The sequence below is a fragment of the Dermochelys coriacea genome, chromosome 23, assembly GCF_009764565.3.
Source record: "Dermochelys coriacea isolate rDerCor1 chromosome 23, rDerCor1.pri.v4, whole genome shotgun sequence".
In the NCBI taxonomy this organism is placed as follows: domain Eukaryota; kingdom Metazoa; phylum Chordata; order Testudines; family Dermochelyidae; genus Dermochelys; species Dermochelys coriacea.
This window is the reverse complement of record NC_050090.1, coordinates 14,601,139-14,616,675: the sequence shown is the minus strand read 5'-3', so window position 1 is coordinate 14,616,675 and position 15,537 is coordinate 14,601,139. Positions and strand designations below refer to the sequence as shown.

The window sequence follows — 15,537 nt, the reverse complement described above, 5'->3', positions numbered from 1 at the left end:
CAGACCATAATACTCGCAGCCGAGGGCGCTCCTGGCGCTATGGTGGTGACCCCGACCTGCGCCATGGCAACCGGGCACATGACCCCCGACCTGCGCCATGGCAACAGGGCCCGTGACCCCCGACCTGCCCCCAGCAACAGGGCCCGTGACCCTCGACCTGACCCCTAGCAACCGGACCCATGACCCCCGACCTGTGCCATGGCAACCGGGCATATGACCCCCGACCTGCCCCCTAGCAACAGGGCCCGTGACCCCCGACCTGCCCCCTGGCAACCGGGCCCATGACCCCCGACCTGCCCCCAGCAACAGGGCCCGTGACCCCCGACCTGCGCCATGGCAACAGGGCCCGTGACCCCCGACCTGCGCCCTAGCAACAGGGCCCGTGACCCCCGACCTGCGCCATGGCAACAGGGCCCGTGACCCCCGACCTGCCCCCAGCAACTGGGCCCGTGACCTCCGCCCTGCGCCATGGCAACTGGGAACATGACCCCCGACCTGCCCCCTAGAAACTGGACCCGTGACCTCCGACCTGCCCCCTAGCAACCGGGCTCATGACCCCTGACCTGCCCCCTAGCAACAGGGCCCGTGACCCACGACCTGCCCCCTAGCAACCGGGCCCATGACCCCCGACCTGCGCCATGGCAACCGGGCATATGACCCCCGACCTGCCCCCTAGCAACAGGGCCCGTGACCCCCGACCTGCCCCCAGCAACAGGGCCCGTGACCCCCGACCTGCGCCCTAGCAACAGGGCCCGTGACCCCCGACCTGCGCCATGGCAACAGGGCCCGTGACCCCCAACCTGCCCCCAGCAACTGGGCCCGTGACCCCCAACCTGCCCCCAGCAACTGGGCCCGTGACCTCCGCCCTGCGCCATGGCAACTGGGAACATGACCCCCGACCTGCCCCCTAGAAACTGGACCCGTGACCTCCGACCTGCCCCCTAGCAACCGGGCTCATGACCCCTGACCTGCCCCCTAGCAACAGGGCCCGTGACCCACAACCTGCCCCCTAGCAACCGGGCCCATGACCCCCGACCTGCGCCATGGCAACCGGGCCCATGACCCCCGACCTGCGCCATGGCAACAGGGCCCGTGACCCCCGACCCAGGTTCACGGGGGGTCCATACATCCCCATATGCCCCAGGCCTGGCACCGCAGGTTCACGCGGGGTCCATACTCCGTACGCTCCAGGCCTGGCACCGCAGGGTCCCGGGGGGCCCCGTACACCCCAGGCCTGCCCCCGCAGATGGCTCTGGAGCAGAGATGCCCACAGAGGAGCAGCAGATGGCGCTGGTAGACTGTGTGAGGGGCACAGACACCCCTGGACAGAAACCCAACAGGACTAGAAGGACCAGGGATGGGAGTGTGGGGAGGTGAGGGATGTTGGGCATGTTAGAGCAGGACTCCTGGGTTCTCTCCTCAGGGAGCAGAGGGGTGTCAAGTAGTTGGAGCAGGGGGGCTTGGAACCAGGACTCCTGGGTTCTCTCCCCAGCTCTGGGAAGGGAGTGGGGTCTAGTGGTTAGAGCCTGGTGTGTTGCATACGCACAGGGAAGCTGGCACAATCCCTATAGTTCAGGTAAGGGCAGAAGCCACCCCACTAATTAATAAATTAATTAACTCTGTTTATCACACCCCCACACTCTCCAGGCAGGTTAACACCAGCCATTCCCGGGCACTTATGTCATACCTATTAACAGATTACTTTCTTATTACAACAGTTATCTCTTGATCCCTAACGCTTTGTTACTTGGATGTGATTACCTCTCTCCTCCCAACATTAGATTAATTAACCCCATCTCGGTTAACGAGCTTCCATTAGAATCCAGGAACAGGAGGCCCAGAGAGGGCCGCCCCAAAGGGAAGCACTCATCCGCTTGGGCGTTCGCATTTCAGTTTTATGCATGTCAATTATTCTTTGCATTTTACAGATGGTGGGAATAGAACCCAGGAGTCCTGGCTCCCAGCCCCCCACTGTTCTGAGAGGGGAGTGGGGGGCTAGTGGTAATTCTAACCACTAGACCCCACTCCCCTCTCAAAGCTGGGAATAGAACCCAGGAGTCCTGGCTCCCACCTCCCACCTCCATATCATCCTTGGGAGCTGTCTGCCCCCGTTATTTTTAGTGCCCTCAGAGCTGAAGGGGCAGCGGGGTGGGGGCGGGCACTGGGGTTTGGCACAGGGGCACTGGAAGTCAGAGCTGTCCTGAGAACATGACACCTCTCCGGGCTGGGAACGTGTTTACAGCCAGAGATCCGGGCCCTTGGCCTCAGGGACGGACAGACAGACAGATCCGGGGCTCAGAAGGCGTGGGGGGGCTAGAGGGAGGCTGCAGAAGAGGGGTGCAGGAAATTGTCAGAGCAGAATAGAGGAGCGGGAAAGGCTGAGATCAGAAGAGTGTGTATGTGGGGGGGGGGAGAGATGGTGTGAATGTGGGAACGAATCGAGGCCAGAGGAGGAGGGGGACACAGGCTGCTGAGTGCAGGAAGGGGGGAGTGAATCAGGGCCGGAACGGGAGGGGGTACGGGCTGAGGTGGGAAGGAGGGAGCAAATCGAGTCCGGAGGGGGTACGGGCTGAGTGTGGGAAGGGGGGAGTGAATTGGCGCCGGAGCAGGAGGGGGACACAGGCTGAGTGCGGGAAGGGGGGAGCGAATCGGGCCAGAGGAGGAGGGGGTACGGGTTGAGTGCAGGAATGGGAGGTGGGAACACAGTGTGAGGGAGGGAACAAATAAGCGGAGGGTGGTGAGCGAGGCAGGGGCACCCGCGGTAGGGAACCCCCCGTCCCGGCCCATGGCCACCGTTGCCGGGCCCTGACCTCCCCCGCCATGGAGAAGCCGGCGCTGTCAGCGGGGGGACCCGCCGAGGTGCCCGGCCCCTTCGTCCCATGCCTGCACCGGGACTGCTGCGAGCGGGTGGTGATCAACGTGGCGGGGCTGCGGTTCGAGACCCAGGCCAGGACCCTGCTCCGGTTCCCCAACACCCTGCTGGGCGACCCGCACCGCCGGCTCCGCTACTACGACCCGCTGCGGGGCGAGTTCTTCTTCGACCGCAGCCGGCCCTGCTTCGACTCCATCCTCTACTATTACCAGTCGGGCGGGCGGCTGCGGCGCCCCGCCAACGTGCCTCTCGACATCTTCCTGGAGGAGCTGAAGTTCTACCAGCTGGGCGAGGAGGCGCTCAGCAAGTTCCGGGAAGACGAGGGCTTCGTCAAGGAGCAGCAGCGCCCGCTGCCCGGGCCCGAGTTCCTCAAGCAGGTCTGGCTGCTCTTCGAGTACCCGGAGAGCTCGCAGGCCGCCCGCATCATCGCCATCATCTCTGTGCTGGTCATCCTCATCTCCATCGTCATCTTCTGCCTGGAGACGCTGCCCGAGTTCCGGGACGAGCGGGACATGTCGCTGCCGGTGAGCGAGGGGGGCAGCGGGCCTGGCCCTGCGGCTCTGGCGCCCTGCCGAGCGCCCGTGGCCCGCACGGCTCTGTGCCCGCTGCCTGCCCTGCACCGGCTGCCCGCCCTGCTCTGCGCCCGCTGCCCGCCCTGCTCTGCGCCCGCTGCCCGCCCTGTTCTGTGCCTGCTGCCTGCCCTGCACCCACTGCCCGCCCTGCTCTGTGCCCGCTGCCCGCCCTGTTCTGTGCCTGCTGCCTGCCCTGCTGTGTGCCCGCTGCCCTCCCTGCACCCACTGCCCGCCCTGCTCTGCACCCGCTGCCCGCCCTGTTCTGTGCCTGCTGCCTGCCCTGCTGTGTGCCTGCTGCCCACCCTGCACCCACTGCCCGCCTGGCTCTGCGCCCGCTGCCCGCCCTGTTCTGTGCCTGCTGCCTGTCCTCCTGTGTGCCCGCTGCCCTCCCTGCACCCACTGCCCGCCCTGCTCTGCACCCGCTGCCCGCCCTGTTCTGTGCCCGCTGCCCGCCCTGCTGTGTGCCCGTTGCCCACCCTGCACCCACTGCCCGCCCTGCCCTGCACCCACTGCCCCTCCTGCTGTGTGCCTGCTGCCCACCCTGCACCCACTGCCCGCCTGGCTCTGCGCCCGCTGCCCGCCCTGCTCTGCCCCCGCTGCCCCCCCTGCTCTGCGCCCGCTGCCTACCCTGCACCCACTACCCGCATTGCTCTGCACCCGCTGCCCATCCTGCTCTGTGCCTGCTGCCCACCCTGCATCCACTGCCCCCCCTGCTGTGTGCCCACTGCCCACCCTGCACCCACTGCCCGCCCTGCTCTATGCCCGCTGCCCCCCTGCTGTGTGCCCGCTGCCCACCCTGCACCCACTGCCTCCCCTGCTCTGCGCCTGCTGCCTAACCCTGCTCTGTGCCCGCTGCCCACCCTGCTGTGTGCCCGCTGCCCACCCTGCACCCACTGCCTGCCCTGCTCTGTGCCTGCTGCCTGCCCTGCACTGTGCCCACTGCCCACCCTGCTGTGTGCCCGCTGCCCCCCCGCAGCTCCACTGCCCTGGTCTGCTCTGCGCCCGCTGCCCACCCTGCACCCACTGCCCCCCTGCTGTGTGCCCGCTGCCCACCCTGCTCCCACTGCCCGCCCAGCTCTGTGCCCGCTGCCCACCCTGCACCCACTGCCCACCCTGCTCTGCGCCCCTGCCCGCCCTGCACTCACTGCCCGCCCTGTTCTGTGCCCGCTGCCTGCCCTGCACCCACTGCCCGCCCTGCTCTGCGCCCGCTGCCCGCCCTGCTGTGTGCCCACTGCTCACCCTGCACCCACTGCCCGCCCTGCTCTGTGCCCCCTGCCCGCCCTTTTCTGCACCCGCTGTCCTCCTGCGGCTCTACCACCCTGCTCTGCGCCTGCTGCTCACCCTGCATCCACTGCCTGCCCTGCTCTGCGCCCGCTGTCCCCCCACAGCTCCACCACTCTGCTCTTCGCCCGCTGCACGCCCTGCTCCCACTGCCTGCCCTGCTTTGCACCCGCTGCCCCCCCGCAGCCCCAGCGCCCTGCTCTGCACCCACTGCCCGCCATGCTCTGCACCCGCTCCCTGCCCTCCTCTGTGCCCACTTCCCCCCCCGCAGCTCCACCGCCCTGCTCTGTGCCTGCTGCCTGCCCTGCTGTGTGCCCGTTGCCTGCCCCCCAGCTCCACCACCTTGCTCTGTTCCCACTGCCCGCCCTGCTCTGCACCCCCTGCGCACCCTGCTCTGCGCCTGCTGCCTGCCCTCCTGTGCACCCACTGCCCACTCTGCTCTGCGCCCGCTGCCCAGCCCTACGTTCCATCCACCCCGCCACCAACCCCATCCCAGCATCCCCTCTGCCTGGAGATCCTGTTCGAGTTCTGGGACAAGAGGGACATCTCGCTGCCAGTGGGTGGGAGGAAAGGGGGACTTCTAAAACTCCAGCATCCCCTGCACCACCACCCCCTTCTCAGAGCTGGGAGAGAACCCAGGAGCCCTGGCTGCTTGCGGGCGGGCCTGGTTCCTGGCAGGCTGAGTCAGGGATGGTGCTGACTGGCCTGGCTGTGTGGGTCCTGCCTAGGAGCAGCCTGCAGATTAACGGCACTGTGCGGAGCCAACTACCCAGCACCCTCCGCTCCCTCCCACCCCCTGGGCTGGGTGACCTCCCCCACCTCGCTCCCAGGCTGCTGGCTCCTGGCGGGGACCAATAATTGATGTAAATTTGCTGACGCTGCTGGGCGGGGTGGGGGTGGGGGAATTCCCTGCGGGGGAGCAGGAATAACCTGGGCTGCATGCCACCCCCTCGCTGTATTCCCTCAGGCCAGGCTGCCTCCCCAGCTGGGTTTCCCCCTGACCCCTTCCTCCATCACGTGTGCCCGCCAGGTCCCCCATCACCGGGCCAACAGCAGCCACATGCACACCCCCAAGAGCCAGATGGACGACCCCTTCTTCATCGTAGAGACCATCTGCATCTGCTGGTTCTCCTTCGAGCTGGTGGTGCGGTTCCTGGCCAGCCCCAGCAAGCCGGCCTTCTTCAAGAACATCATGAACATGATTGACTTCGTGGCGATCATCCCCTACTTCGTGGCGCTGGGCACGGAGTTCGCCCGGCAGCGGGGGGTGGGCCAGCCAGCCATGTCGCTGGCCATCCTCCGTGTCATCCGGCTGGTCAGAGTCTTCCGCATCTTCAAGCTCTCACGACACTCCAAGGGGCTGCAGATCCTGGGCCAGACGCTGAAGGCCAGCATGCGGGAGCTGGGCTTGCTCATCTTCTTCCTCTTCATCGGCGTCATCCTCTTCTCCAGTGCTGTCTACTTCGCCGAGGCTGACCATGCCGAGACCAACTTCACCAGTATCCCCGAGGCCTTCTGGTGGGCCGTGGTCACCATGACCACGGTGGGCTACGGGGACATGTCCCCCGTGACGGTGGGTGGGAAGATCGTGGGCTCGCTGTGCGCCATCGCCGGGGTCCTCACCATCTCCCTCCCGGTGCCCGTCATCGTCTCCAACTTCTCCTACTTCTACCACCGGGAGACGGAAAGCGAGGAGCAGGGCCAGTACACCCACGTGACTGGCTGCCCTGGCCACCCACCCTCTCCCACGCCACCCGCCCGCTGGGAGAAGCCCTGTGGCAAGGAGGAGATGTACTGTGGAGATGGGGCCCTGGCGCTGCCCAGCTGCCGGCTCCTGGACGGGATGGTGGCCTCGGCCAGCGGCCAGCCGGTCCTGTTGGAGCCCCAGCAACCCAACTGGGGCCTGGTGACCCAGGTGTGACCCTTCTGGCGCCTCTCCCCACCCAACTTCTGACCTGCCGCCCCACCCCTCCTTGGTGCCTCTCTTGGGCGGTGGGAGAAGAGATTGGGTCCTAGTTTTGGCCACTCTGTCTCTAACCAGAGTGGGGCGAGGGGGTGGGGGGAGTGTCTCCTGGCACGCAGGGGAAACTGGAACCTGGCATGGAGCGGCACGGATATTGCCCCCCTTGCCCAGCCAGAAAGCTCTGGATGCAGCCGGCCCGGTACCGACACCTCCCCCGCCCCCAGTCCCATCTCTCACTCCGTGACTGAGAGCAGCTGGCCCCGGGGCACTTGCTGAGCTCACCTCAGCATGTTCTCGGGTTACATCTGCTGGAGAGCGCCCTGGAACATACCCCACGCAACCGAGCCCCAAATAGCAAGCGTGGGGATAAATAAGGGAAGGCGTCTTGCCAAGGCATCTGAGCGAGCTTTGCAGGGCAATACAATCCCAGCCATTAGAGAGGTGGAGGGCCAGGGGCAGGGGCCAGGGAGGCGGTCAGAGCCCCGGGGAGATCGTTGCTACATTTCATGTGCTGGACTGGGGTTGTCTCCCATTAAACAGGATCCCCCCGCCCCAGTGTCCCACCTTGGGAGCCATCCTTCTCGTCAGCTCCACACCTCAACTGGGACATGCCCAGCCCACCTGGCCACTCCCATGGTGGCAGATTCAAAGCTAGGGCTAGAACGTTAGCTTCTGCCAAGCGTGTCTCCTTCCCGCCCCCACTGACTGCAGGGCGGATCTCCCCTGGGGACGTTTGCCTGGTAAGCTGGGCTCAAAGGCGTCAGTCCTGCCGCAAAACGGGCCAAGCAAGGAGAAGAAACCTTGGCTCACAGCTTCCGTAAGGGTGAGCTTGATGCTGGTACCCCAACTCAACCTCGACTCAACTCAGTCAATGGGTCACTCAGCTTGTCCCCAACCCAATGCAATCCAGGAGCCTCCAGTCCCCCCAACCCTACGCAGCTCAATCCCTTCCCAACCCAAACCAGCTCATTCCCAACCCAACGCTGTCCAGTTCCCCCAACCCTACACAACTCAATCCCCTCCCAACTCAACCCAGCTCATTCCCAACGCAACTCAATCCCTTCCCAACTCAACCCAGCCAATTCCCAATGCAACTCAATCCAGCCCATTCCCAACCCAACCCAACGCAGTCCAGTCCCCCAACCCTACACAACTCAATCCCCTCCCAGCTCAACCCAGCCGATTCCCAACGCAGTCCAGTCCCTCCAACTTTATGCAATTCAATGCCCTCCAAACTCAATCCAGTCCATTCCCAACCCGACGCAATGTAGTCCACTCCCTTCCAAACCCAACGCAACTCAGTTCTACTCAATCCCCCAACCCAACTCAGTCCTCTTCTGGTGCTTTTCCCTCCCACTCCAGACCCCTCCCAATCGAACATTTCCCCCCCAAATCCCGCAAAGCTGACATCTCTCTTACCCCTTGCAGAGTGCAGTTGCATCCCCCAGGAGTTCGGGGGCCACCCAGATGTCCCCGGCTTGCCATGCCCCCAGAATCACATATCTCCAGCTTGTCCCAAGCTAATGGGCAAGCTGAGGTGGGGAAAGGGAAGCTCAGGGGACTCCCAAGTCTTAAACATTGGTGTTTGCCACACACAGCAATGCCCAGTGAGCTGGAGGGCAGCGTAGAGTAGGAGAAGAGGGCCATGAGACGGAGAGAGAGAAATCTCCGTCCCCCCCTCCCCATTGTCCTCCTGGCTACAGGCCACTTCCCTCATTCGTTGTCTTAATTTTTGTTTCAATGGTCTTAAATGCTGGGTCGGAGAGGACAGTGGCACCAGGAACTGGCATGAGCTGGAGTGTAAATGTGAGGAGAAAGGCCTGTCAGGGTATGTGTGCAAGGGGTGGGTGGGAGGTGTAGCTACAGCACAATTACGGTGTAAACGTGTGGGAACGACAGTGCACTTGTGCCCGTGAGTTGTTACTGCTCTAAGCATTGTATGACCGTGCAGTCCCCCGTGGTGTCACGGCTGGGCTGCGCGTCCCTCTGGCGTATCATCCTGCGAGCAGCACATCTCACACAGCGGTGCCCAGGCGGGAGGTGTTCATGGCCACGTGCCACTTGTGTGAGTGGGGCCACCCCGAAAGCAACGTGGACCATGCAACCTGGACCCGCAACGCACCCAGGGCAGCCACAGGTCTCTCACATGGTGCCCCCTTCCTGGAGGGACACAGGCCACCCCACCAGGGCCTCACTCCGAATGGCTACTCTGGAGGGACCCCAGCCAGCGCTCCCTGCCCAGCCCCAAACATCCCGGGAACTGCTGCCCCACCAGGAGCAACTGAGTTCTCGGCCTGTTCAGCTCGGGACAGTTAAAGCAGACGCCAGCCTGGAGGCTGGATTCTGGACTGCAGGATACACAGTCCCAGTGGTTGCTCTGGGTCTCCACTTCCCAGGTGCTTTGCAAGGAACGGCCGCTTCTTAAAAGGGGCTCCAGTTGCAGGAGCCTGCAGCCCGGCCAATCAGGTCTTCTCCAGACGTGGGGGCTTTGCACAGAAAGGACTCCCCCCGACACCCGCAGTGCCTGCAGGACTTTGCACGTCGGCTTCTGAGCTTTGGGCTTTATTTATTTTTAATTGCAGATTATTTCTTGGAAGAGAGTTGTGACCGAGAACAGGGCCCCATGGTGCCGGGCGCTGCCCAGACCCTGACCAAAATCAGGGCCCTGTTGCGCCAGGCACTGCACAGACCCCGACCGAGATCGGGGCCCCGTCGCGCCGGGCGCTGCACAGACTCTGACTGAGATCAGGGCCCCGTTGCTCCGGGCGCTGCCCAGACCAACAGCGAGAGGCAGCCACTGGCCCAAAGAACTCATGGTCTGAGAGGACGAAGGAGAAGGCTAATCCTCCACACTTTACTGATGGGGAAACTGAGGCTCAGAACGGTGCAGTGACTTACCGACCCCATGGGGACTCATGCTGGGCCCTGAAGAGCTGGGGCTAGGGATGGGGAGAGGAGCCAGATCCAGAGTTTCTGCCTCTCCTCTGCGTGGCTCTGGATTTCATGGGGCCAGATTCTCCCCCGGCCGCCTCTGGACTTCATGCTGCTCCCCCATCATTAGACTTCCTCCCACATGCCCCCCCTTCCCCTGGACCTTGTCCCCCTGCCCCCCAACTATCCTGTATCTCGGTGTGAAAAGACACCGGCCTGCCCTGATCTCCAGTAAACCCACTTGCCCCATTATTTATTGCAAAGGAGAGATGGGAGCATCTGGTGTCTCACTGCTCTGCCCCCTGCCCACCCCACAGCCTGAACGGAAACCAAGCTGGGGAACCAGCCCCACTCCCGCGGCCTGCCCTAGTCTGGGGTAAGGGTGGAAATCAGGAGTAATCATAGAATCATACAATATCAGGGTTGGAAGGGACCCCAGAAGGTCATCTAGTCCAACCCCCTGCTCAAAGCAGGACCAAGTCCCAGTTAAATCATCCTAGCCAGGGCTTTGTCAAGCCTGACCTTAAAAACCTCTAAGGAAGGAGATTCCACCACCTCCCTAGGTAACGCATTCCAGTGTTTCACCACCCTCTTAGTGAAAAAGTTTTTCCTAATATCCAATCTAAACCTCCCCCATTGCAACTTGAGTAAGCCCAATGCATGGCTGCAAGACTCGCACCGGGGGGCGGGGATGGGAATGGCCGGGATGGGGCAACGCTCCATGTCCCCCAGTCTCCATCTCTGTGGCTGGTGTAACCCGGGAGGGATGCCCCCACGCAGCCCTGGAGCTGCCCCCCATCTCCCCCCACTGGGGTAAATTGGCCAAGCCACAACGAAGGGACCCCAGGAGTTCATTGCAGTCTGGCCTGGTGCCGGGGCAGGGAGGGGAGCTGAGGGCATCCGGGGTAACTGATTCCTTCCCTGCTCTTTGCTGGGCGGGGGGTCCGTCCGTCTGTCCTGCTGAGGTGGCAGGGTTTAAATTTAGGCTGGCGAAATAGCCGGGATGCCGGAGGCCAGCGGGAGGGGGGTATTTAAAGGGACAGCAGCGTGGCCTGGCGGGGGGGGGAGAACGGTGGGTCGCCCATGGGGCAGATGCAGGTGCCAGTTTGTGCTCCTGCCCGGCACAGGTGGGGATGGGGAGATTAAGGGGGGGGGGCAGGGAGCGGCCAGAGGCAGGGACACACAGACGGACAGGAACAGAGGCGGGCCAAGCAATGGGGGGCAGGGCAGGAGGGTGTGAGCCCCCGCCAATGGCCATGGCAGATTCAGGCAGCACGAGCCCCCACACAGCTGGGCCCCTCCCATCCTAACCCGCCAGCCTTGGTGCCCCATGGGCGCGTCAGCCGAGATCTGCCCCCCAAGATAGAGAGCAAGAGGGGGTAGATGGGGATAGATAGATGGGCATGTGAGGGGTATGGGGATGGGTAGATGGGGTGAGGGGAGCGGGGGGGATGGGGGTAACTGGATGGGGTGGAGGGAGGGGGGGAAGGGGAGTGGAGGGAGGGCGGCGCTAGGTAACGGGTGTTGATCGCTCCAGTACTCATCGTGGGTAATTTGTTTCAATTCCTGTTGTGCCCCCCCCCACAGCCAGGGGCACCCCCTTCGCCCACCCTAACCACTAGACCCCCCCTCCCCTCCCAGAGCCAGGGAGAGAACCCCGGAGTCCTGGCTGCCAGCCCCCCCCAGCTGCCACTCCCCCTACCCTATTCCCGCATCCGGTGCTTTTACTGGCCAGAATGTGATTTCCGGCCATAAAGACCCGACATTGCCCCCACCCCCCCGCCACTCCTGGTCTGCCCGGTGGGGTCATTACCTGGGGGGCAGGGGGGAGTAACCAGCTGAGCTGGGGCAGGGGAAGGAACCAGAACCCCAGGGGTCCCAGCACTGTTCAGTCAGAGGGCTCAGTGCTGCAAGCTTCCCCACAGCAGTGCCCACCCTTCCTTCCTCCTGCCCCAGACCAGGAGATGGCAGCGGTGAAAGCCGTGACCCACAGCAGGTGGGGCCCATCAGCGGTCCCCTGGATAAGTGGATCCGGGTGGGGGCCTGGGGGTTACTCAAATCCAGATCAGCCCCCACCCCCGCTGTAACCCATTACTCCCCACTCCCCTCCCCGAGTCCCTAGTTGGGGGGGGAAGTGGCTGTGGGGCCAGCGGGGGAGGGGGAGGGAGCCCCTGAGGCAATGAGCAGGTTTGGGAGCCGGAGGTTTCTCACAGCATCTGCAGAACATCTGGGCGGCCCCGGGGGTGAGCGGGGCGGGGGAAGCACATCTGGCTGGGAGGTACCATGTCGGGGTTCCTCAGCCGGCTGGGATCAGAACCATGTGTCTGAGACCCTGCACCACTCCAGCCGCTGGGGATTCCCTCTCACAGCCCCCTCCGGAGCCACTCCCTGCAGCCCAGCACCCCCCGCTGAGCCCCCCGCCCCGCTCCCCGCACCGAAGTGCCCCCCGCTGACCCTCCGCCCCGCTCCCCGCAGCCCAGCACCCCCCACTGAGCCCCCCGCCCCGCTCCCAGCACCCAAGTGCCCTTTGCTGACCCCCTACCCCGCTCCCCGCACCCAAGCGCCCCCCGCTGAGCCCCCCAGCCGCTTCCCACACCCAAGTGCCCCCTGCTGACCCCCCGCCTCACTCCCTGCAGCCCAGCGCCCCCCACTGACCCCCACCCTGCCCCCTGAACCCCCTGCCCTGCTCCCCGCAGCCCTGCACCCCCTAGTGCTCGAATCCTTTCCTGGCTGGGAGAGCACCCCCTGCTGGGGACATTGCTGCAGGGAAGCTGTGTAATGGGGACTCCTCGCCCGGCACTGGGACTCAGCCCCTCTGGGGATCGGGGGGACCCCTGTGGGCTGCCGGGATCCCTGGCCACCTCTGCTTACACAGTGCTCTGGGTTTGGAGGTCAGAGGTCAGGGCCCCCAGCTGGGGTGGAGGGATGGGGCCCTGCAGGGAGGAAACTCACGTCCCAGAGGCTGTTTCCGCCCTGGATGGGGAAGGAAACGAACCTCATTCGTCATGGTAACGGGGGGGGCCCCCTCCCTGGGGCACCATGGAAACCGCCTCCCTGGATTCCCTAGGAGGGTCTGGGTCCTTAACTGGTGCCCCTCACTCCCGACCCGCAGCCCCCTGCTAGCCCGGCCCTGGGATCCCCCCAGCCCTGCCGGTGCCCCTCGCTCCCGACCCGTAGCCCCCTGCTCCCCCCAGCCCAGTCTACCCCATACCCCCCACTCCTGCAGGTGATTTAACATGTGGGTACGGGGGAGATGCCTCACTGTGAATCTGTCAAAACATCATCCCCAGAGGGCTAAGAAATAATCCACCCGAATCCCAGCACGGGCCCCGGAGGGCGGGGAGGGGGTGCTGAGAGGGGGTGTCCGGGAACGGGAAGGGGGTTGGGGCAGGGCTGTGGGGCAGTCAGACGAACTGGTCACGGTGACGCCAGAGGGTTACCCAGAAACCAAAATCTGACCACACTTCACAGAGACCGAATGGGCCGGGCGCCGGCCGGACGACGTCCCCGAACAGCCAGCCAGGGCGGGTCAGGAGCCCTTTCCCAAAGGCAGGTGCACTGCCCTGTCCTGCCGCTGGGGAGAAAACGAGGCCTTTGGGGGAATATAATCTGGGGGGGAGCCAGTCTGGCACCCACCCCCGCCCCTGATTTGTGGCTAGTGGCACCTCAGCTATTTGGGGACATCCCCCTCCCAGCTGGACAAGGCCTCGGGGGCCCTGGCCATGGATTTCACCGTCTCTGCGAGGGGCCGGCTGCTGGCAGGACGTGTCTCTGTGGAGCTGGGGGATCAGGGCCAGGAGCCAGGCCACCTTTAGACAGGCAGGGCAGACAAGCGGTAATGTCGGGGGCCAGCACACAGGCTGGCAACAGCCGTAGGTCCTGGCTCGGGGGGGTCTGAGTAGGATGTGCCTCCTCCACTGCCCCCAGAAACGCCGCATGGACACAGGGCTGCCCAGCGAGGCTGGATTCCCAGAGAGACGTGTCTCACTTGCCTCCCACCTGCAGGGACCCGGGTGGCCCCTTTGGTCGGCACCTGGCTGCAAAAGGTTTTTCCCACAACCTCCTGAAGCAGGGCATTAAGTGCGGTGAGTTTGTCAGGCTTCGGACAGGATGTCCTGTTACAGAACAACTGCCGTTGAGGGGTTCTCAGGGTCCCCCCCCAATTGAACACACTACAACAACACCCCCACCCAACACCCCCACACTCCAGCAGCTCACACACGCCCCAGCCGATCCAACCCACAATAGGGACACACACGAATATAACACACACAACTCAGGAATTGTACCAAATGATTGGAGAATTGCTAATATAGTTCCTATTTTTAAGAAAGGAAAAAAAAGTGATCCGGGTAACTACAGGCCTGTTAGTTTGACATCTGTAGTATGCAAGGTCCTGGAAAAAATTTTGAAGGAGAAATTAGTTAAGGACATTGAAGTCAATGGTAAATGGGACAAAATACAACATGGTTTTACAAAAGGTAGATCGTGCCAAACCAACCTGATCTCCTTCTTTGAGAAAGTAACAGATTTTTTAGACAAAGGAAAGGCTGTGGATCTAATATACCTAGATTTCAGTAAGGCGTTTGATACCGTGCCACATGGGGAATTATTAGTTAAATTGGAGAAGATGGGGATCAATATGAACATCAAAAGGTGGATAAGGAATTGGTTAAAGGGGAGACTACAATGGGTCCTACTGAAAGGTGAACTGTCAGGTTGGAGGGAGGTTACCAGTGGAGTTCCTCAGGGATCGGTTTTGGGACCAATCTTATTTAATCTTTTTATTACTGACCTTGGCACAAAAAGTGGGAGTGCGCTAATAAAGTTTGCAGATGATACAAAGCTGGGAGGTATTGCCAATTCAGAGAAGGATTGGGATATTATACAGGAGGATCTGGATGACCTTGTAAACTGGAGTAATAGTAATAGGATGAAATTTAATAGTGAGAAGTGTAAGGTTATGCATTTAGGGATTAATAACAAGAAGTTTAGTTATAAGCTGGGGACGCATCAATTAGAAGTAACGGAAGAGGAGAAGGACCTTGGAGTATTGATTGATCATAGGATGACTATGAGCTGCCAATGTGATATGGCTGTGAAAAAAGCTAATGCGGTTTTGGGATGCATCAGGAGAGGTATTTCCAGTAGGGATAAGGAGGTTTTAGTACCGTTATACAAGGCACTGGTGAGACCTCACCTGGAATACTGTGTGCAGTTCTGGTCTCCCATGTTTAAAAAGGATGAATTCAAACTGGAGCAGGTACAGAGAAGGGCTACTAGGATGATCCGAGGAATGGAAAACTTGTCTTATGAAAGGAGACTTAAGGAGCTTGGCTTGTTTAGCCTAACTAAGAGAAGGTTGAGGGGAGATATGATTGCTCTCTATAAATATATCAGAGGGATAAATACAGGAGAGGGAGAGGAATTATTTCAGCTCAGCACCAATGTGGACACAAGAACAAATGGGTATAAACTGGCCACCAGGAAGTTTAGACTTGAAATTAGACAAAGGTTTCTAACCATCAGAGGAGTGAAGTTTTGGAATAGCCTTCCAAGGGAAGCAGTGGGGGCAAAAGATCTATCTGGTTTTAAGATTCTACTTGATAAGTTTATGGAGGAGATGGTATGATGGGATAATGGGATTTTGGTAATTAATTGATCTTTAAATATTCAGGGTAAATAGGCCTAATCCCCTGAGATGGGATATTAGATGGATGGGATCTGATTTACTATAGAAAATTCTTTCCTGGGTATCTGGCTGGTGAATCTTGCCCATGTGCTCAGGGTTTAGCTGATCGCCATATTTGGGGTCGGGAAGGAATTTTCCTCCAGGGCAGATTGGAGAGGCCCTGGAGGTTTTTTTGCCTTCCTCTGTAGCATGTGGCATGGTTGACTGGAGGGAGGTTTCTCTGCTC

The 15,537-nt window shown here is 61.8% G+C and overlaps 1 protein-coding gene across 1 annotated transcript; it reads left to right on the top strand.

Annotated features, from left to right (window-relative positions):
* The first annotated feature begins 2,820 nt into the window (after window positions 1-2,820).
* KCNA7 (potassium voltage-gated channel subfamily A member 7) lies at window positions 2,821-6,726 on the top strand. Its single transcript, XM_038381864.2, has 2 exons — window positions 2,821-3,396; window positions 5,756-6,726. The coding sequence occupies exons 1-2, from the start codon at window positions 2,821-2,823 to the stop codon at window positions 6,644-6,646; spliced, it is 1,467 nt and encodes a 488-aa protein (XP_038237792.1). The 3' UTR covers window positions 6,647-6,726.
* The last annotated feature ends 8,811 nt before the right edge of the window (window positions 6,727-15,537 follow it).

What these genes read in the sequence shown, in the direction of transcription:
- KCNA7 (XM_038381864.2), top strand. Translation starts at nt 2,821, where the DNA reads ATGGAGAAGCCGGCGCTGTCAGCGGGGGGACCCGCCGAGGTGCCCGGC. An exon ending in AGCGGGACATGTCGCTGCCG is followed by an intron (nt 3,397 to 5,755) that starts GTGAGCGAGGGG and finishes TGTGCCCGCCAG; the next exon opens with GTCCCCCATCACCGGGCCAA.